General features: G+C 35.5%; 1 protein-coding gene across 1 annotated transcript in view; it reads left to right on the top strand.

The window, feature by feature from the left end:
- The window catches only part of LOC102224606 (mitogen-activated protein kinase kinase kinase kinase 5), a 49,565-nt gene that overhangs the window by 17,105 nt on the left and 10,548 nt on the right, over nt 1-21,912 (top strand). The window contains exons 2-18 of the mRNA XM_023352103.1: nt 7,160-7,217; nt 10,559-10,649; nt 10,728-10,792; nt 12,021-12,076; nt 12,157-12,204; nt 12,870-12,912; nt 13,183-13,255; nt 14,396-14,527; nt 15,718-15,780; nt 16,597-16,678; nt 17,647-17,763; nt 17,878-17,959; nt 18,027-18,079; nt 19,913-19,959; nt 20,043-20,084; nt 20,216-20,236; nt 21,031-21,076. Of these exons, the coding sequence (XP_023207871.1) occupies nt 7,160-7,217; nt 10,559-10,649; nt 10,728-10,792; nt 12,021-12,076; nt 12,157-12,204; nt 12,870-12,912; nt 13,183-13,255; nt 14,396-14,527; nt 15,718-15,780; nt 16,597-16,678; nt 17,647-17,763; nt 17,878-17,959; nt 18,027-18,079; nt 19,913-19,959; nt 20,043-20,084; nt 20,216-20,236; nt 21,031-21,076 (1,119 nt within the window). The remainder of the gene's footprint in view (nt 1-7,159; nt 7,218-10,558; nt 10,650-10,727; nt 10,793-12,020; nt 12,077-12,156; nt 12,205-12,869; nt 12,913-13,182; nt 13,256-14,395; nt 14,528-15,717; nt 15,781-16,596; nt 16,679-17,646; nt 17,764-17,877; nt 17,960-18,026; nt 18,080-19,912; nt 19,960-20,042; nt 20,085-20,215; nt 20,237-21,030; nt 21,077-21,912) is intronic.

The raw sequence follows: 21,912 nt of genomic DNA, 5'->3' as shown, positions 1-21,912 counted from the left end.
ATGCTGTTCATTAAATACACTCTCACTGTAACCAATGCCAAGGTGGAAAAACATCAACAATGACTTTAGAAAAAAGTCAACAAGTGGAACAACAGTTTAAGGCAGCTGCGGTTCTTCCTGGACGCTACAGTAAATTTCATCCCAATGCCCAATTAGGCAAAATAAAACAAATCAAAAGCATATCCGATAGCTTTTTGAAGCGTCTCTGAACGGTCACGTCCCATTTTATCCGAATTTTACGTCTAAATTTTCGGAAAAGGAAAATTGCCCTTTCCTTCCAATCACTTCTGATCTGTGTGCAAACGTGTCGAATGCCTCCTAACATTTTTATGCAGATGATTGTGTAATTTGGTCTCTGCTCCGCTTAGCGTTCACATCTGCATTCGAACCAAACCAGAGTTCACTTCAACCAAACCGAGACCGAGGTTTGGACCAGAGTTCGATTAGCATTCACACCTCACCAAACGGACCGGACTTTCTATGGAAATGGACTGGAGTTTGTTTTCTTGTGAATGCACTGTTAGTTTGTCAACACATAAATATTTGATTTATAAATGATGGCATAGACTTAGTTTTTGTTTTTTTTTACACTTGTGACATAATCTGAATACATTTAGAACCTGGTACCCTGCTACATGATGTGTAAAGTTTTATATTGTTGTATTGGTGACACACACACACACACACACACCACCGTGTTGTGTTGAATTTCCTGCGGATTTCATGTGATGGTTGTGCTTGCAGCCCTTTGTCCCCTGTGACCTTTCTGTTGCAGAGTGTCAAATCTTTGTGATTAGTAGTGAAAGGAAGCGGCCGGGACTCACTTCCTCATCCTCCGTCTTCATTTCTGTTCTGGCAGATTGTAAAAATCGGCCTCATATAACGAGCTTTAGTGAAAAATCAGAGCATGTCAGTGTTTCATCATCACACCGGTCAATGGAAGGACCCCAGAGTAAACAGAACAGGCTGTGGGGTGGAAACGTTTGGTGGAAATGTAAGCTGTGACATTTACCTGGTGTGTTTTTGTTTGTTTGCTGCTCGTCTTTCCCCTCGTTGACCTCTTTGGTCTCCCGGCCACTAACTCTTCTTCACTTCAACACTTTTTCCATTGTAGCTGCTGCTGCTTTCACGGTGTCACCTCAGCGGTTCTGCCTCAGTGAACTGGTTCCAGGCCTGTCACAATGACCAATAAATCAATCAGTCATGATGAATGAAAACGAGCTCAATAATTTCAATTTGCATGACTTATCGTTTCTCACTTCCTACCAAAACCTGGATAATAAAAGTCTTCAGTTTGGTGTTTTGGTCTCAACTAGCTTCTTTTTTGTTCTCTTTTATTTGTTGTTTCTGTTGTTTTGTTTGTTTATTTTGTATATTTTAAGTGTCTTCCAGTTCCAGTGTTAAATGTTGATTAGAATTTAAAGTTTATTAATCTTTGAGAATGTGTTCTTACATGACATTACTTAAAAATAATATTATTGTTTACTGCAATAACTTCTGGGACAATTTATCATAAAGCAAAATTTGTTACTGTGGCAGGCCTAACTGGGTCTCTTTAAGGTCAGAGGTTCCCAAAATGCGGCTCGAGGGCCATTTGTGGCCCCAGGAGCTGCTTTGTGTGGTCGCAGTTTAGGAATAGCTTCTCTGTAGGAGATTATCAATGACAAATTTCATAAATTGGAAATAGAAAATTTTTGGTGAAAACCAAGTGTTTATCTTTTATTATCTGTGTTGCTTTCAATTTAATGTCAGTAGCACCATAAACCTTGAGCAACCTTTTACTCAAAACAGACTTAATCACAAACAGTAATTTAAATCAGATAAATGCTGTTAATGGCTTTCAAGTCAGTTGCTGGGAATAAAATAAAATAAAATAAATCTTGACCAACAAGTTAGGAAATTGTACAACTTTAAGACATTCCTTTGGACCTTTGTAATTAAAGGAGGATGCAAAAATAAAAGATTTTTTCATAGATATTTTTATAGAATACTATAAAAATATGTTGGAATTTTAATTGAACAAATAATTAAGTTGTGATTTTGGCTCAGGGTGCAGAAAGTTTAGACATCACTGCTTTTCGGCTTCCCAGAAGTTACCTGGCTTCTTTGAACGCGTTGCGCGGCTCACATTTATTCAGAATCATTGTGCAAGAACGCTCAACAACAAAGCTCTGCACAGATATACATGCAATCTGCTCTCTAATGGTAAGTGACTAACCTTTCCCAGAAACACAGATCAACATCAGATCGATGCTCAGGTTCAGCGTGACTTCCAGCTTCTCCAAATTCACACAAACTCACAACAACAAAAAAATACATTTTCTGTCAAGTTCAGCCCAACTCTGATCATATGAGATATGATGGACTGAAGTGATGTTACATCAGAACTGCTGATCCAGATCATTTTAACATCTTAGTTTCATTCTGCAGATATTCACTGCAAAAACACAAAATCTTACCAAGTATTTATAGTCTAGTTTTTCATATAAAGGTCTTAATGCACTTGAAATAAGACAAAACTAACTTACAAGTAACTTTTCAGCAAGAAAGAGCAGCTTTGTTTAAGTCAATGATTCCTCAACATTGATAAAAAAATGCATTAGTTCCACTTTTAGGTAATTTCACTTATAAAAAGAATTTTTTTTCATGTTTAAGTGAAATAATCTGCCAAGGGAAGTCGAACTGTTTCATCAATATTAAGGAATGATTAACTTAAAACAAGCTCCCATATCTTGCTTGTAAGTTAGTTTTGTCTTATTTCAAGTGTACTTTGGTATTTGCTCTTGAAACTAGATTAAAAATACTTGATAAGATCTTTTGGTTTTGCAGTGTTTCCCGATAGAGTGGCTCTTTCTTACACCAAAGAGTTTGGATATGTATAGATTTTTTAATTTTCTTGTGAAGCTGTGTTTCATAATGAATCACTGTGTGTTTGATGTTTTCATTGAGGCTCGGATAGAAGGGCTAAGGCCAAAATTATTCATACCCAAGCAGTAAAATACACAACCAGATCGTATCTGCCGTTCAAATTTCTGGTGATTCTTGGGATTTAAAAATTATTTATCAGGTTAAAAAACTTCAGCTATTTGATTGTTGTGAGGCTGAAGCAAATAGTGTCTAGAATGGTTTGGATTATTTATTTAGAGTTATTATGGATGATGGTGCTGTGAGCAGGAAGGAGCTAAAGTACCAGTCAGTGTTGCAGCAAATCTCAGGAAGCCTCTGACTGAAGAATGTCGCTGTCATGATATGCTAACAGCTGAATAGCCAAACAGAGACAATATTCCACAAAAACATGTTGCGGATGACCGGAAGGATTCAATTTGATTCCGAATCAATTTTTTATTTAAAACTATTATCATTAATGATTTCCAGGAGTTTTTAGCCATTTGTCTTTGTAGTTATTTAATGAAGAATTGTAAAAAAATGTGAGTAATTCCTCACCATGGTGAATAAAGGATCCCTAAACCAGATAGAGGAAGTGGACTAGTTGAAGGAAATTAGCCACATTGCTATCCCAGCGCATTCTTGATTAAAACCACAAACTTCTGACCAATCACACAACTCTTTGCACAGAGGGAGCGACGTAGCTTAGCTTCTCTGTAGCTCCACTCTGTTCATTTGGTAAAAACCAAAATGAGCCCAAATGTTTTCCTTCAACCGGTTGAATCTCTCTCTCTTTCATTTTTGTAGTTCCTTTGTTTTGTTGCTTTCTGCACATGGCTGCGTTCCAGTACTGTCTCCATGGCAACGCCAGGACTTTCCTTATAGCTACAAAATGGAGGCCAACAGACTTTGGATTTGTTTTATTTTTTTAAATCGATCTTGAAACATTTTTTATCGATTCTCAATCATAGTAAACAGGCCTGTCAATTTTGTTTACAGAGACTTTATAATTCATTTTATTTTTTTAGTTTCTGTTGTTTATTTATTTTAGATGCATATCAATAAAATGTCTTCCAGTTCCAGAGTTAAATATTCATTAGAATTTAAGGTTTATTGATCTTTGACAATGTGTTCTTGCATTATTATCATTATATTACTTTAAAATAGTCTGAAAATTACAGTCATTTATCATAATAACTTCTGGGACAATTTATCATCCAGCAAAATTTGTTATCACGACAGGAACCCAAAGACTAACCAAAATGTTTTTGTGTAATTGATCAAATTTACCTGTATAAACCTCAGAGGTTAATCAAATTTAGATGTATACATCAGATATTTGTAGTTTGATCAGATTTCCATAGTGTAAACATGAAGTTAAATCACAGTGTAGACGCGTCTTTGACTTGGAGTTCAGTCAGTGAGGCAGCATTGAAGCTGAGCTAAGGTTAAATTATGTAAATGTTTGTCTGATGCAATTTATTGTGAACCCCCCCACTGCAACCAAACCACAACAACTTTCCATGATAATGTCAGAGTAACGCTTAAAGCAGACCAACAACTAAACAACTTCAGCTTCCATTGCATCAAAACGCCACAGATTTTCCGACTAATCGAGCTCATCATGCGGAGCTGGCCGCTGCTCCTGCCGAGTCCCTGAAATGTTCCACGTTCTCTTTTTAAATAACATCATAAAATGAATTTAACTCAGCCTGCTGATGAAGTTTTTTTTTACCGCGATGTAAAGCTTACGGTTCAAGTGGCAAAATGAATGTGAAGACCGGAGTTGATCAGCTGATTCAGGTTAAATTACTTGTTTTGACGACGATGTTTATGCTCTTTTCAACACTTTTACTGCGTCTGTTACTTTGGAGAAACGTGAGCTTTAAATGCCATGAGTGGTGTTTTGAAAACTCCCTCTCTGAGTTTCCGTTTCACTCTGTGCAACCTGTCCTGTCCTAACTGGCTAGCTGCATACGCAGATGACTGTTTTCTATTTAAGGAGTTACAATGTGAATCGGTGTTTCCTTTGCCCATGGAGGGCTGCTCTGCCATGTGTGAAATGTGTAGTTATTTCTGCTTTATGTACCCACTTTAAGTGGAAATTTATTGCTAATTTAAACTATTTTACTCTTTTTCTTGTGATATCTGTTGTTCTGGTTTTAGGTTGACTTCCTAAAAAAAGAAGTAAAACCTAAAGCAGGGGTGGGCAATCCAGGTCCTTGAGGACTGGTGTCTTGCAGCTCTTACATTTCTCCCTGGTTCAACACGCTTCAATCAAATAGTGCAGTGAAGTAGTGCTAATGACCTCATTATTTGACTCAGATGTGTTTTAAGTAGACGCATCTAAAGGTTGCAGTCCCTCAAGGCCTGGAGTTTTAGGCCTCTGACCTAAAGGCATTAGCAGGTAGCAGATTCCGATGGTAGCAGATTCCGATGGTGCTTCATTATTTAAACAAAAACTCTAAGTTTTTTATTATTTATTTGTTTTTAAAGTTGTACAATGTACAACTAAACATTTCATCAGTTGGCTGATGAAACGTACACAGAGCGTTACCCTTTTTGATGCAGGAAAACTGAATTCAAAATTTATAACACAGATAAAGAAGTACTAGAAAATTTCAAGTGAAATGCATTTTCATTGTCCACAGTGTTCTTTCAGCCAGTGCTTTGATTTGTAGAGAAAAGCCTCAAGTCAGTTATTTACTTTAAGGTCTAACAATCCCCACCGAAGTATTAGGGCTCATGAACAGGAAAGTTTCTGCTGAAAAACTTGGAAATTTCTATATTTATTTCACATATTTACAAGAAGAAACATTATGATTCTCTGATGTTGAAAATGTGTGATTTTGAAACACAACAAGGATATTTTTTAATGATTAAGCCATAATATGTTATATAAATGTAAGATATTCTCTGATATTATAAAGTACATGTGTCAAACTCGAGGCCCTCAGGCCAAATCTGGCCCACTGTAGCTATTTCTGTGGCCACAGAATTTGAAGATGACAGTTGACATATTATCTTATCAGTCAAATAAAATCAGTTATTTATATAATGCCAAGAGACATCAATGTGAAAGAATGTGCAGAAAATATATCCTAAATCAGCAATCTTCATGTTCCAAAAAAACATTTGTACCTTCAGTCCAGCTGAATAAACTCAAGCTGCTAATGTCACACAACCTGCAGAAAAAATACAATATCTAAAACTACTAGAGGAACTCCCAGTTTGCTTCTAATTTTAGGTTTTAAAATGAAGAAAAGCATAAAATCTTTGCATAAAAGAGGATGTAGATATTTGTGGAACATTGTGCAAAACCAGCACAGACTGTAGTTTTCAACCTAATGATGAGAAAAATAGATCTAAGATAATATTGAGGACACTTTTGCTGTCATTTTTTTTGAAAAAATGAAATAAGAAACCTGCATCTGTTTTTATTTCTACATTTAAACACATCAGTTGGTTCAGTTGTAAGGTGAAAGGCCCGATGAGCCACTTGTGGCTTCAGAGCCTGTCGGAAATGTATTTCGTCTATCCTCAAAGACCTCTGGGAAAATGTCTGAAATGTCTAAATTTAAGATATTAAAACTAAAGTTTTAATATCTTAAATTTATGTTTTTAATCATGGAAAACTGTAATTTTTTTCTCATAAATTTCTGACTTCTTGACATCAAAAACATCCAAGTTGTTTGGACGTTTACTCCTGATGATTTCTTTTTTTTCGTCAGAAAGAAAATGACAGGAAATGATTCAGTTTATATTTCTTTTTTATCGCTGCAACAATCCTGTAAAGAGAAGTAACACCACCCTGTGTCACACATTTAAAGGTCATAATATGCATGTGTGTTTGACTATATGTACGCTTGAGTGCTTGCTATAAGTGTGTGTGTGTGCACGCGTGTGCGGGTGTGTGTGCGGGTGTGTGTGCGGGTGTGTGTGCGGGTGTGTGTGTGTGTGTGTGTGTGTGTGTGTGTGTGTGTGTGTGTGTGGGTGTGTGTGTGTGTGTGTGTGTGTGTGTGTGTGTGTGTGTGTGTGTGTGTGTGTGTGTGTGTGTGGGTGTGTGTGTGGGTGTGTGTGTGTGTGTGTGTGGGTGTGTTCGTAATGCCACAGAGTTGCTGTTGTGGGCTGTTTCTTGCACTCCACAGATCTGGACTGCAAACATGCACATTAAACTCTGCAGATGCACAAGGAAACTCGGTGATATCAATGAGCTCTGCTGTCATAAAACTGACGTTACAGTGAATAATATTTATGTTTGGATTCTTTTCAGGCCCGCAACAAGCAGAATGGAGAGCTGGCAGCTATTAAAGTTATCAAGATGGAGCCAGGTAAGAATTTTTCTCTGAACGTGACCACCTCTACGTTTTAATATGATCTAAAAATTTGTTTCTTTTTAACAAATTTTAAGTGTAATTAAAAATCACTTGCTTACTTGGAAGCATCTTTAAGAAAACTTGGATTATATTGCAGCTAAACCTGCATTAAAACCTCAAACTTGTTTTAAACTCAGTGCAATTTTTAGTTTCTATTCTCAGTTTAGTTCCAATCGAAACGCTTTAGCAACTTCAAACCTTGGAAGATGTTTAAGTTTTTTTATTCTCTTAGTGAGACAGAAATATAAACCAAAGTGCATCATCAAAATGGCCAAAAAGAACCAGAGCCCCCGCAGTTGCATCACTTTTCTGCCGAGCGCGTCTCATACGGTCCTCTGAGTGGAAAAACTCAAAATGGCTGCCAGCGTTAGTCATTTCATCTGAGATACTTGTAAATTGCCAAAAAAAATATCCAGAATAAAGCTTTAAACCTGGATCAACATTAATTTTATTGGTCTTTTTTCAAACCTTTTAATGCTGCTGTTTTTTAAAGTTACACAGTCAAATATTAACAGCAATAATTCAGATTATTGAGTTTAAGAAACGAAGGCATAAGGTTCATTTTTCAAATTATTGTGCAAAGTGTTGTTGCATAATTCTGTGAAAACATGAGCTGATTTTAACCCATGCTGTCTTTTACTCTTCTTCTTTTCTGGCAATATTTTCCACATCTCTGTATTACTTTTATCTCCTTGTGAACCCAGCGGGTCAGAAATATTATTAACATTCAGAGGGAATGCATGGCACTGGAAAGATATTAGCTTGCTAAATAAAGCATCTAACTGGTGTCTTGCCATGTAATTGTGATTAATCAATTAGTGAAATAATTGTCAACTAATTTAGTAATCAATTAATTGATAACTGGAGTATACAGACTTAAAAAGCCATGATCTAAAAGCACAACCCATTCAGAGCAGTAATTGTACAAAATGGTACAAAATATCTAAACTATATTCCTGAAGTTGCAGTTTTAGCTTCACCTGGTTCAAATTCTGTAAAAAAATTAAAAAAATCTTTTATTAATCACCCTTTGCTGTCTGACTATTAATGTGTTAACACAAAAATAATCTGCCCTTCACTGTGTTTAAATCCAACAGAAAGAGCTGTTTTCACTTGTTAGAAGTGTTTTTTTTAGTTTCAGATAGATTCTTTGCTACAAATAATCACTAAATAAATGCTTTGTTGTTGAATTTTAGGCAACACATTGTTTATCTTCTTATACAAAAAAGGATTTAAATTATTTATTTGCATTTTTAATGTTTTTTTTCCAATATTGTGTAAAAAGACTTAAGAGGTTAAATGAAAAATCACCAGAATTTGACAATAGTTTTATCCGATGAATCGATTAATCATCAGACTAATTGATTAATCATCAAAATAATCGATTAATCATCAGACTAATTGATTAATCGTCGGAATAATCGATTAATCATCAGACTAATTGATTAATCGTCAGAATAACCACTATCAACACTAAAGTAATTGTAAGTAAAGTGATAAAACAATTGTATGTTGGCTTATTGTGCAGCTTTGGACAAACATTGATCTGTCTTTAAACTTGAGGCTCCTCGGCTCTCCCAAAGTTTAGTTTAAATTTTGTTTTGCTTCATTTAGAAATGTCTCCATCATTGTCAGAACTGTTTTTGTTTTTATTTTCCACCTTTAACCGTTTGCATCACCAAATGGTTCATTTTTGTTTGTGTTAGCTTGTAACAAATAGTTCAGATTCATCATATTATAACTCTACTATTATGGTTGAATGTTATAAATGTGTGGAAAATGATAAAAACATCAGTCAGGTGCAACCGACACAAGTTTATTTTGTTTTTTGTTTTTTGGCAGAAAGTTGCATCACCCGTATTTAAAAACTGAAAACCGTCTCCAGTTCTTGGTCATGTGGATAAAAAGGCCAAATCTGCTTCATAATTAAAGATTTGAGGTGATTTTAGGCAAAACTTTGCAGAAAACTTCAGAACTTCTCCGACCTTCAGACTCTTTGTTTTCTTCAAACTTTCCAGAGACTCGAATGTTAATTTACTTTACAAAGAAGTTTATTTCTAATTCTACATGAGATCTTGTATCAACATTTCATAGAATCATTAAATATCTCGGCTTCCCTTTTGGAAACGTATTTTCTCTGCTTCCAGAAACTAAAATCCACTAAATTCATTCGTTTCTCTCAGATGACGCTTTGAATCTGAGAAGAAAACCTGGGAAATGAGAAAATATTGAAAAAAAAAATTTTTTTTAATAAAATTCCCTGTAAATTAAGTGATTCACGCCCCCCTGACTGTTTATTTTGTCACTTTATAACTTGCTATGCACAACATACCGGCATTAATATCAGCATTGGTTGAGGTTGGTCAAGTTTAAATTGTTTTATCTTTTCATCTTGGTATTGTCATAACTCCTCTGTTGGATCTGTAAACTTTGCATCATTTGTTTTATTGTTTTCTCTGTGTTTAGCAGAAAATGACAGGATGGAACCATAAGTTATATTTAAATATCTATAGAACTTGGTGAAATAAATCATTTTTGTTGCATTTTCAAACTTTAAAAACTTTACACTGCAAAAAACACAAAATATTATCAAGTATTTTGTCTAGTGTATAGTGTGAATATCTTACTACACTTGAATTAATACAAAACTAACTTATAAGTAACTTTCCAGCCAGATATAAGAGCTTGTTTTAAGTAAATAATTTATTAATATTGATGAACAAATACTTATTTCATTGGCAGATTATTTCACTTTTAACATGGGAAAATATCTTGTTATACCTTATAACATCTTTATAATATAATGTAGTATAATATAATATAATATAATATAATATAATATAATAAGTGAAATCATCTGCCAGTGGAACTTTTATTTTTGAATCAATATTAAGGATTTCTTTAGTTTATAGTGCAAATATCTTACTACACTTGAAATTTGAGAAAACTAATAAATAACTTTTCAGCAAAACAGAGGATGTTATTTTCACTAGACGAAAACACTTGGTAATATTTTGTGTTTTTGCAGTGTATAATGGAAAGAGGGTGCACTTACTTTCCCCCCAGGCCTGGATGTTGTAATCAGTAAACAAGACGAACTGTGGTTGGAAAAAAAAACCTTCCACCCGCGTTAAACATCAGAAAAACATCCGAGCCCTAAGCAGAACGTGATTCATCGTAAACAAGTTGTAACCCCATCAGAATGACTCACCTGTTGCCAAGCGGACAAAGAGAAAATGAGAAAAAAAAAGTCTGTATGCGTTTTATTTTGAAAGTGGCTGTGTCTGTCTCCACAGAAGACGATTTCTCCATCATCCAGCAGGAAATCGTCATCGTTAAGAGCTGCAAGCATCCCAACATCGTGGCGTATTACGGCAGCTACATACGGTTGGCCGCCTCCGTTTCTCTGGATGCTTATTTATTGTGAACGCAGTCGCTAACTCTGAGCTTCCTGTCTTCCTGCAGAGCCAATAAACTCTGGATCTGCATGGAGTTCTGTGGCGGAGGTTCCCTCCAGGATATCTACCACGGTCTGTTTGTTTCAGACATTTTCTTTATTTACTACCGTCTTTGTAAAAATATTGATTTAAAATCCTCCATTAAGTCTTCAAACACATTTCTTTCTAAATAAATAAAGAATAGATTTTTATTTTAAAGAATTTTAGTATTACTAGTTATTGGCGATATTATACATGGAGGAAAAATTTAGATCCAGTAATTACAACTTTAAAAAATTGCAACAAAAACGTAATTAATTGAATTTTTAAACAAATTTAAATGAACATATTCTGGGCATTAGAACATTTTGTTGTAGCATTTATTTTGTACCGTGTTGCTCTAAGGACATTGTAGATGGGACAAAAAGGAGAAGGAGTAAATTTCCCTCTAAAAACTCAGAAATCTTATAAAAAAACATCTGAAAATTGAAAAGTTGAAATTTTCCACGTTTAAAACTCAGAAATTTGCTAATTATTTTCTGGAAAATTAATCTCAGAATTTGTGAAAGGTCTTTTTTTTGTTTGTTTGTTTGTTTTTTTAGCAATTTTTCAACTTTTCCAAGCTTGTTTCTAGAAAATTTCTGAGCTTAATCTCAAAATTTCAGATTTTTTTTTTTTCCAGAAAATCTTTGACTTTTCAAACTCCGAAATTTCCAAGATTTTTCTGAAAGTGTCTGAGATTATTCTCAAAAATATCAGAGTTTCTGGGTGGATATTTACTGGTTTTTTTCTATCTACAGTTTCCCTAATACACATTGTAGTTTTTTATATTTTTTATTATTAACATCAGTTTTTTTCTACTGATATTAATATTGATCTTTATCCAGGTGGTCAGAAAGAGTCTGCCAATATTTTTATAGTTTTTCACTAAAACTGAACACTTGAATTTTTTTCAGTCTATAAACGCATCAACAAACTTTAATGCACCGTTTTTTTTTTAGTTTAGTTCAGTTTTAATTTTTTCGTTTGAAACCTGCAGCACATTTTTGCTTTAATGGTCAAATTTTAAATGACTTCAGTGTAGAGTTAAGTGGCCACAGCTTTTTTTGCTGCATTTATTTTTTGTTTTGTGGGTTTTAGAGTTTCACTCGTGTTTGCAGATTGTTTTACCGTTTTAGATTGTATATAAACCAGCTTCATTGCAACAAAAAGCATCATGTTCATCTTTGATCCAATGATTCACCTTCTTCATGTATTTTATTTTGAAAGCCATACTGGCTGCGTTTCGTTGTAATGATTAAACATGAATGTTGTCCTGCAGTGACCGGCTCTCTGTCTGAGCCACAGATCGCCTACATCTGCAGGGAGATGCTGCAGGTAAGCGCTCTGTTTTCCAGGTTTCTTTGCATATTTTTAAGGACCTTCAAAGTAAAAGTCTCCTGTGTTTGTGTGAGCAGGGCCTGGACTATCTGCACGCACAGAAGAAAATCCACAGAGATATCAAGGTCAGCCGGTCGAAACCGAGACAAAACCTGATTTTGTTTACGTGAACTCTGTGTTTGTTTTCTTAAGATAAAAACATTGAGATAAAACATGCAGACTCCTGCACTGCAAAAACACCAAATCTAACAAAGTATTTTTGGTTTAGTTTAGCGCAAATATCTTAGTACACTTGAACTAGATGTTTCTTAATCAATATTCAATAATTATTGACTCAAAACAAGCTCCTGTATTTTGCTGAAAGATTAGTTTTCTCATATTTCAAGTGTTATAGGATATTTCGGCTTGTCTAAATAATTCCTAATTATTTATTTACTTAAATAATTAAAAATTATTTAGACTAAAATATTTGGTCAGATTTGTGTTTTTGCAGTGCAGAACTTTCTACTGAATAATCAAACGCCACATTTTCCAGGAAAACACTTTTTCTGCTTTTGCAGAACTAGACTGATGACAGTTTCTGTTCTGATGTCCAGAAATAACATTCCTGGTAAACCGTCAGGTATCTGAGCTCCAGCTCATCAGTTTCCAGCTGTCAGTCGTGTATTTTCGCTCTCCGTCCTGTGCGGCTTTGCTGACAGATCGCCGGGCAGATAGAGGGAGAAGCTGTGAAGAATAAAAAGGTTTCTGTGGTGCAGCTGCTCTCATGTTGCGTTTTTTTTCCTTGCAGGGTGCCAACATCCTCCTGAATGATCAGGGCGAGGTCAAACTAGGTAGGTGGAAGTTTGCAGCGTCTGCAGTGTCGCGGTGTGGTTAGCGTGAGTCACTCACCTCCAAGGTGGCAGATCTCATCACAACACCTCTGCAGCCTCGTAAAACTGTGGCATTACTTCAAAAACACAAACATTTACAACATTTACTGCTTATTTTCACTCAATCCACACCGCTTGAGCCAACGCTCCAGACCTCAGCAGCAAGAGATGCTAAATAAGTAGCATATTATAGATTTTAAATGTCTTCTTCTTATTTCTGTTTAATTGCAGCTGACTTTGGGATCTCGGCTCAGATCACAGCCACTCTGGCCCGGAGGATGTCCTTCATCGGGACGCCGTACTGGTGAGACGCTCCGCCGTTTCTCTGCAGCTCGCAGCTCAAACCAGAATGAACGTAGCGTGTTGCTAACTGTAGTCACAGTTCATTGCTAAACAAAACAATGATTATGCAAATCTAACCTCAAATGAAGACGCCAACCTGGTGGCTTTCATGGCTTTTACAGTGATTAGAAAGAAAAAACAAAATCTTACATGGTATTTGTTGTCTAGTTTATATTGCAAAAATCTTGAAAAAAGACTAAACTAATTTACAGTCAGACGCAGATAGTAACCAGTTACATTTACATGAGTAACTTTTTATAAAAAATGTAAATTTACACTGCAAGACCACAAAATCTTTCGGCTTTTCAGTTTAGTCTTTGTAGTGTCTTGGTTTAAATAAGACAAAATTAACTTACAAGTAACTTTTGAGGAAACAGAAGTTTGTTTTAAGTAAATAATTCCTTATTGTTCATTTTTGTAAAGAGGTTTTGGTTCCACTGACAGATTATTTCACGTGCAACATGGGAAAAATGTTTTGTTATAAGTGAAATAATCTGCCAGTGAAATTATGACTGTTTTGATATTGATATTAAGGGATTATTGACTTAAGACAAGATATTTTAGTTATTAGAGTATGTTCACTTTGCTTCCAAACACCCACAGAGTCATTTTTAAATGAACTTTAATTGTTTTATAGTTTTTCTGTTTTTGCTTCTTTCCATTAGTCCAGTACTTGTACCTGACCATACACTGCAAAAACACAAAATATTTTTAGTCTGGTTTCTAGATCAAATATTTAATTACATTTGAAAGAAGAAAAACTAACTTACAAGTAACCTTTCAACAAACAGAAGCTTTTTTTAGTCAATAATTCCTCTTGATGAAAAACTACCAGTTCAATTGGCAGATTATTTCACTAACAAGACATTGTCACATGTTGTTAGTGAAATAATCTGCCAATGAACTGGAACTTTACCATCAATATTAAGGAATAATTGACTTGAAACAAGCTGCCATTTGCTGAAAAGATGAGTTAGTGTTGTCTTAATTCAAGCGTATTGAGATATTTTTTACAAGAATCCAAAAAAAAAAAACTACTTGGAGATTTTGTGTTTTTCAAAATGTTCCGGCTAACTTTTCGTCTTCTCCCTCCTGTCCTCAGGATGGCGCCAGAGGTAGCAGCTGTGGAGATTAAAGGCGGCTACAACGAGCTGTGTGACGTCTGGTCAGTGGGAATCACCGCCATCGAGCTGGCAGAGCTGCAGCCGCCCCTGTTCGACGTTCACCCGCTGCGGTGAATAAACGCTCACACACAGAGAGCAAACAGCTGAATGATTCACAGCAGGAGGCTGGAGCCGCTGGATGAGCCGCTGCTTCCTGCGATGGCGCCCTCTGCTGGGCTTTGACGTGCACTAGCATGTCTGGCAAATACGCATACGCTTCCATTTCTATGGTTTTTAAGTTTCTTCTCATGTAGTTTTCTCTCGTTTCTAGTGAAAATATGTCAGCACTGAATTAAGACCAATTAACTCACAAGTAACTTTTCAGCTAATATACAGGAACTTATTTTAAATAAATAATTCATTATTGTTGATGGAAAAGTACAAATTCCACTGGCAGATTACTTGGTAATCAACGGACTTTGCGCCGTTACCTAGCAACCCCTGCCAAGCCCAGGCCGTCACCTAGCAACCAAGTTCTCCACTGGCAGATTTTTTCACTTATGACATGGAAAAATGTCGTGTTATGACTCAAACTAGAACTTTTTCATGAATATTAATGGATTATTTATTTAAAATAGGATCCTATGTCTTCCTAAAAGGTTTTTTGTAAGTTAAACCAACAATACTGCAAAAACATAAAATCTTACCTGTATTTTTTTTTTAATCTAGTTTCTAGTGTTAATACTTTGTACACTTGAAATAAAACAAACTAACTTATAAGTAACTTTCCAACAAGACGTAAGAGCTTATTTTAAATCTAATTCCTTAATATTGATGAAAACGTTCTACTTCTATTGGCAGATTATTTCACTTTTAACTAGTGAAAAATGTTTTAAGTAAAGTAATCTACCAGTGGAAGTAGCATTTAAAAAAAAATTTATATTAAAGAATTATTTACTGCTTATCTGTTGGGTAATGCTTTTAGCATTATAAGAATGATAAAAATAAACACGTTTACAGTCAACGAAGGAGCAGAATTATTAGAGGAAAACTATAAAAAGGAGCATAAATATATCCACCTACCATCAGAGTCACACTCACAGTTTATTTAAAGATAACACTTCCTTTGTTTCTCCTTTGTGCACAAACAATTAGCCATAAAAATGTAGCATCTTGTGCACCAACTGCACCACTGCGGCTCATTAACATAATTTTCCCATTTTTATCTGCCAGAAGCAAAATCAGCTGTAGATAATTTGCTGAAGAGCATTAAGTTTCTGCTGGTTCGTGTCTCATGGATCTGTTTTTGTCCCTCCTGCAGCGTTCTGTTCCTCATGTCCAAGAGCGGATACCAGCCCCCGAAACTGAGGGACAAATCCAAATGGTAAACATATTATTTATTTAATTAAACATTTATTTAACCAGATAAAAAACAAAGGCAGCACAATAACGGGCACCCTGCAAAAACACAATATCTTATCAAGTATTTTGTCTAGTTCCTAGTGCAAATGTCTTATTTCAATTGAAATAAGACAAAACTAACTTACAAATAACTTTTTAACAAACAATAGTTGTTTATTTGTAGTAAATAACTCCTGTTGAAATTTACAATTCGCCTTCGTTTAGTGAGGCGTGAACGCTAAGCTAACTCTGGTCCTACAAACCTCGGTCTGGGTTCGGCTGAAGTGAACTCTGGTTTGGGTTGAATGCATATGTGAACTTCAAGCGGACCAGAGACCGCTCCAAAAACAGGAAGCAGACTACAGCGCAGGGCATTCTGGGTAAATCTAACCAAAAGAAACACGTTAGCCTTGCGCTAGCAGGAGAAATGGCTGCTCCAACCACTAGAATCTGACGCCATTCCATTTTTGTTTGTTTTGTGAAGTTGTGTGAGGTTTTCCTGTTGTTTCCTCTAGTCGCAGCGCCCCCACAGGTGAGGAGGGGAACAGGTTTTTCAAAGGGTTTGGTTGGTTTGACTGAGTGCAGTGAGAAAGAGAACCACAGCAGCTGGAGATGGAACCAATGTTGCAATTTTGGTTCCAAATAGAGCCGAGTCCGCTGGACTATTAGATGTGTAAACAGCCTTAGTGTTGTTCTTTTTTATTTTAAACATCAGCCGATAGTGAAGATGAATTTGATCTGTTTGTGCTTTTTAAGGATCAGTTGGTCCCTCATCTCACGACTTGCTTCCTGCCCACAGGTCGTCCAACTTCTACAACTTTGTGAAAGCCATGTTGGTGAGGAATCCCAAGAAGAGACCCAGCGCCGCCAAGATGCTCTCAGTGAGTTCAGATTCATTCATTCATTCATTCATTCATTCATTCATCAGAGTCATCTGACTGCATCGCATTCACCTGCACTGCAAAAACACAAAATATGACCAAGTACTTTTAGTCTAGTTTCTCATGCAAATATCTCAAAACACTTGAATTAAGACAAAACCGACTTACAAATATTTTCTCAGCAAGAAATATGAGTTTTTTTTAAGTGAATAATTCCGTAATACTGATGAAAAAAATACTAAATCAACTGGCAGATTAATTTATAACCAGACATTTTCTTCATGTTTAAAGTTAAAAGTTATCACTTTCTTTCATGGTTCAAAAAGAAGAGCCGTACCTTCCATAGCAAAATCATCTTCATGCTTGACAATGAATGCTGCAAGGAATACCACTGTGTCATTGGCTGCTATGGGCATAAAAGGGGAGAAACTCACGGTGTGGTCACCATCCTCCTCTGACCTCTGACCTCAACCGTATTAAGAACCTTTAGAGTTTCCTCAAGCAGAAGATCTGAATGCAGTTCATATCAAACCAGCAGCTCTGGGAAGATATTCTGACATCCTGCAAAGAAATTCAAGCAGAAACTATTCAGAAACTCACAAGTTCAATGGATCAAGAATTGTGCTGTGATATCAAAGAAGGTCCTATGTTAACATGTAACTCTGTCTGTTAAGATGTTTTTGATTGAAATTGCTTTTGATTTTAGTACATGTAACCACTTAATGCTGCACATTCAAAGAATGATCGTTTGCAGTTCTTTATAATCCATAAAATGTTTAGAAAATCTGCTGTGCATAATAATTTATAACACGGTGTAATTCTTGAATTGCAGTTGTAGGCCCCATGAAATCACCCCAGGGGTCACAATTGGCCCCCACGCCACACTTTGAACACCCCTGATTTACTGCTAACCTGCAGCTTTGTTTCCTCAGCTCCCCTGATGTTTGTTTTTTCTGTTTTTTGTGCAGCATCCGTTTCTGACCCAGCAGTGTCTGAAACAGGAACTGACTCTGGATCTGCTGGACAAGTTCAAGAATCCTGAGAAACACAAGAGCTGCGTGTCGACGGAGGACGACGACATGGAGGTCTGGACCAGACGCTCAGGGATTAAATAAACCAGTCTCAGATTAGCTGATTAGCTCCTTCCTCTGAAACTGTGTGTTTCCAGCCTTTTTTGTTTCATTTCTTTGTGATTTAAGGTGGCGCCTCCTGCGTCGTTAAGAAGAATCCAGTCTATCAACAAACACAACCGGGCCGAGAGGACCAACTCCGACATCAGCTGTAAGAAACCCGCTCCGTTTTTGTCTTTTCTATCTGGGCCCATTTAAAATGATCTTTGTCTGATCAGTCGAACAGATTTACACCCAGAGACCGGTGAAGACCGAATCACCAAACGTAACGGTACGATTTCAGTTCCAGTTTCTATGTTTCTCCTCGTCTGTTCTTGTTCTGAGTGTTCTTAAAGGGCCGGTTGCGCCAGAATATATCAATCAAAACTGGTAAAGTATTAGTAAATAGCTGTCTCTGTAAGCAATGTGTTTCTTTATAATTAAATAATATTGATCATGTTTTCACATTGATCAGTGCCTCCAGAATTTTGCGATTGCTTTTGTGATTTTTGCAAACAAAATTTCTGATTTAAATTTTGCAATATTTGTGTCTGAAAATCTTGGCAAGTTTTTTTGTTTAGTTTCTAATGCAAATATCTTATGACAATTTAAATAAGACGAGACTAAATTACAGGTAACTTTTTAGCAAGATATAGAAGCTTGTTTTAAGTAAATAATTCCTGAATATGGATAGAAATGTACTTGTTCCATTGGCAGATTATTTCACTTTTTTCCCATTTTACTATTGAAATAATTGGTAACACTTTATTTGACGGGTTGTGAATAAGACTTTAGCTTTAATAACATAAAGCTACATAATTTTTAAAGTTTAATCAGTAATACTTTTATAACAGATTTATGTCAGATCATGATTTCTTGGTTAATGTCAAGTTGTCATAACAAAGACATTTTGAATAATGTCAACTTTGTATTAAAAGTGTCATGATTTACCGAATGACGCTTTATGACAGCAGTCATAAATATTCATGAAGACTTACTCATGTTCATGAGTTCAGGTGTTATGACATGTTTATGACGGTGTCATGACCATCTTATTCACAACCCATCAAATAACTTGTTACCAAATAATCTTCCAATAAAACTAGTATTTTAAGCAATTATTGACATAAAACAAGCTTCTGTATCTTTCAGAAGAGAAAGATACAGAAGCTTAAAACTTAAAAAAAATATGTTTTAAGTCAAAACTTACTTTTAATTTTGACTTAAAATAAGTTTGATGTTTGCACTATAATCTAGATAAACATACTTGGTAAGATTTTGTGTTTTTGCAGTGTGTGAGATACCTTTCTCTTCAGTTTATTTTAAAAAAAATCTTTAATATACCTTTCAAAATCTTAATGCTACAACAGTATGAATGAACACAAGGCTAGCTAGCTAGGTAGCTAGCACTGGCGATTAAATGTTACTGAATGCATTTGGATCATGTGTTCCTCAAGACATGAAAGGAAAACAGGGTTAGGAAAATTATTATTTTATTTATTTTTTTTTATTTTATTTTCCCGAAGGACTGCAGATCCAAACTATCTTACACTGTAATCTGGTTCAGGGCATCAAATGATGACTTTTATGTTACAAAAAGGACTTTCTCCACTAAAATAGGAACATTTCCAACAAAAATGTAACTTAATTTTAATTTATTTTAATGCAGGAGGATGGTGTTATGACTTGTGTGTGTTAATACATCCAACAACCATTTTGGCTTAACAACTTGCATCTTCTGCATCCTTGAAGATGGACAACAAAATTGCTGCCAGAAATCAAAACATAGACGTTGGTTGACTGGACAGCTGTGACTTTGTTTAGCAGTTCTGAAGCAAATACTGTGATGTAAAAGTTCAAAAAACATGTCAGAGAATCGAAAAAACTGAAACAGAAGATATTAACGCAGCACTGGGGGAGAATAAACTACAATTTTTCACACTTTAAGAGACTCCAAATACACGACAAAATCTATTTAAGGGATAAAAATTAAATTTTTCATTAAATGTCCACTTTTAGTTAATAATAATTGGAGGAAAAGTTTTACATTCATCAGATAGTTCAGAAACATTTGAAATGTTTTAAATAAAACTGAGACATGTTGGGTTTTCTTTGGTTTTCACAGTTAAGGCCGTCATCAGGATCATCAGGCAGCATCAACAGCCCGCCGAGGTAACAAAGTAATCCGATTAAATCCCAAATCCAAGCAATTTATCTGCAATAAACTGATTAACGTTTCACCTCTCACCTCTCAGGGATCAGGACTCGGACTCGGACGACTACGATGACGTGGACATGTGAGGAAATAAGAAAAAAATAACAGCGATCTTGTTTTTTTAGCACTACGTTTATTTTTGGGTCTTTAATTATATGTTTTTGGCTGTAAAATCATTAAATTTATATTTTCTTTTTCTCTTTGTCCCTTCAGACCAACGATGCAGCCCTCATGGTGAGATGAACAAACTTTTCTTTGTTTGTTTTATTGCTGCATGATGTTAGAAAACTTGTACAACAGAGTATTTCTTTAATTTGAGAATAAAGTCGTATTTTTATGATAATAAAGACTCAGTATGACCAGGAAAATTTTAAAAAGTTGCATTTTAGCTTCACCAGAGTCAATAGAGAAAAGTCTCTGTATCCTGCTTTTGATTTTAATTTTATGATAATGTGATAAAAGGTTAAGATTTTCCTCATGTAACTTAACAAGATGCTCAACATTCCTCATTTATATATAAAAATAAGTTATCATAAAATAGCTACTTTTGTCTCATTATTACAACTTTATTCTCTTATTATTTTTGTTTTTATTCTTGTAATTTTATGGCTTTTCTGTGGCTGTTACAACTTTATTCTTTTTATAATTTAATCTTATTCTGGTAATATTACGACTTTATTTTCTAATTTTGTCTTTTTTTCTGACAATATTCTAACTTTAATGCTACTATTTTTTTCACTTGTCATATAACGATGAGTTTGGGCCTCTGCCTGTTTCTTCCTTCACTCTGTGACCTTTAACCTTTTGGTCAACGTCGTTTCTGTCCAGAGTGAGACTCCGTCCAGCTGACTGAATATTACATTAACAGGAAAAATAAAAGTTGATATATTAGCCCACAGTTGCTGCGCTCCAGCGGTTTTTTGCGATGTGGATTTTTCACGCTGATGTTGCGATATATTTGCGATAAATCGTAACACCTCCGGCTTGTTTCCAAGGCAACTAATGACCCAGCTTTCTCTCTCCGACAGTCTCATAATGCCAGAAGACGAAACTCCTCCTCCTCTTCCTCCAAAGGTGAAAACCGACCCAAACGTCGAAAACGTTTTTTCTTAGCAGATAAAGAAAGAAACACCCCGGGGTTTTAGTGTCAGTAAAAATAAACCTGATCTGGTCTTTAAATTTGACCTCTAACGTACAAAAACATCACATTTTTCAGTTTCATTACTGAAGATTTGTTTAAATACATGAATTTAACAAAATTGGTGTCAAATGTTTGTGCTGCAAAACATTTTGTTTGTGCCGCTCTCATTTTAAAGATATTAATAAAAGTTTCTAGAGGTCACGAAAGGTCAACCAGCGTCCCGACCTTCTTCTAATCAGACACAATTGGCGTCGAGCAACTCAACGGTTTGTGCAGCACAAAAAAATGTTTGTGCTGCTTTTGCTTTGAAGACGTTTATGAAAGTTTAAAGGTCAAAGGTCAACCAGTTGCCCCACATTACTCAAATCAAACAATATTGTTGACAAAAGTGAAGCAAAAAATTTTCATTTGTGCTGCTGTTGTTTTCAAGATATTGACGATGACCTTTCATGACCTCTGGAAACTTTTTTATCTTTTAAATGATAGCGGCACAAACAAAACAGTTTTACAGCAATGAGTTTAAATTTGAAAAAGTCGGGAGGAACAAACTTCGCTCAGCTGGTAAAGATGCACATGGAGAAACTAAGTACACCCTTTTTGATCGAATTTAAGAAAAATCAGCTAGCTTAAACTCCTCTGACTCCACCAGCCTTCGTTAGTCTGTTAGCCTGTTAGCTCAAAACGATCAGAAAACAGTTGAAGCGGCATGAAACCCTCTTGAAGGAGAATATCAGGCTTGTGAAATGATGATGTTTGGGCGTCATCGTTG

This window comes from Xiphophorus maculatus, chromosome 18 (genome assembly GCF_002775205.1).
Source record: "Xiphophorus maculatus strain JP 163 A chromosome 18, X_maculatus-5.0-male, whole genome shotgun sequence".
Classification (NCBI taxonomy): domain Eukaryota; kingdom Metazoa; phylum Chordata; class Actinopteri; order Cyprinodontiformes; family Poeciliidae; genus Xiphophorus; species Xiphophorus maculatus.
Note: the sequence above shows the minus strand (reverse complement) of the source record. Positions and strands in the feature narration are given on the sequence as shown.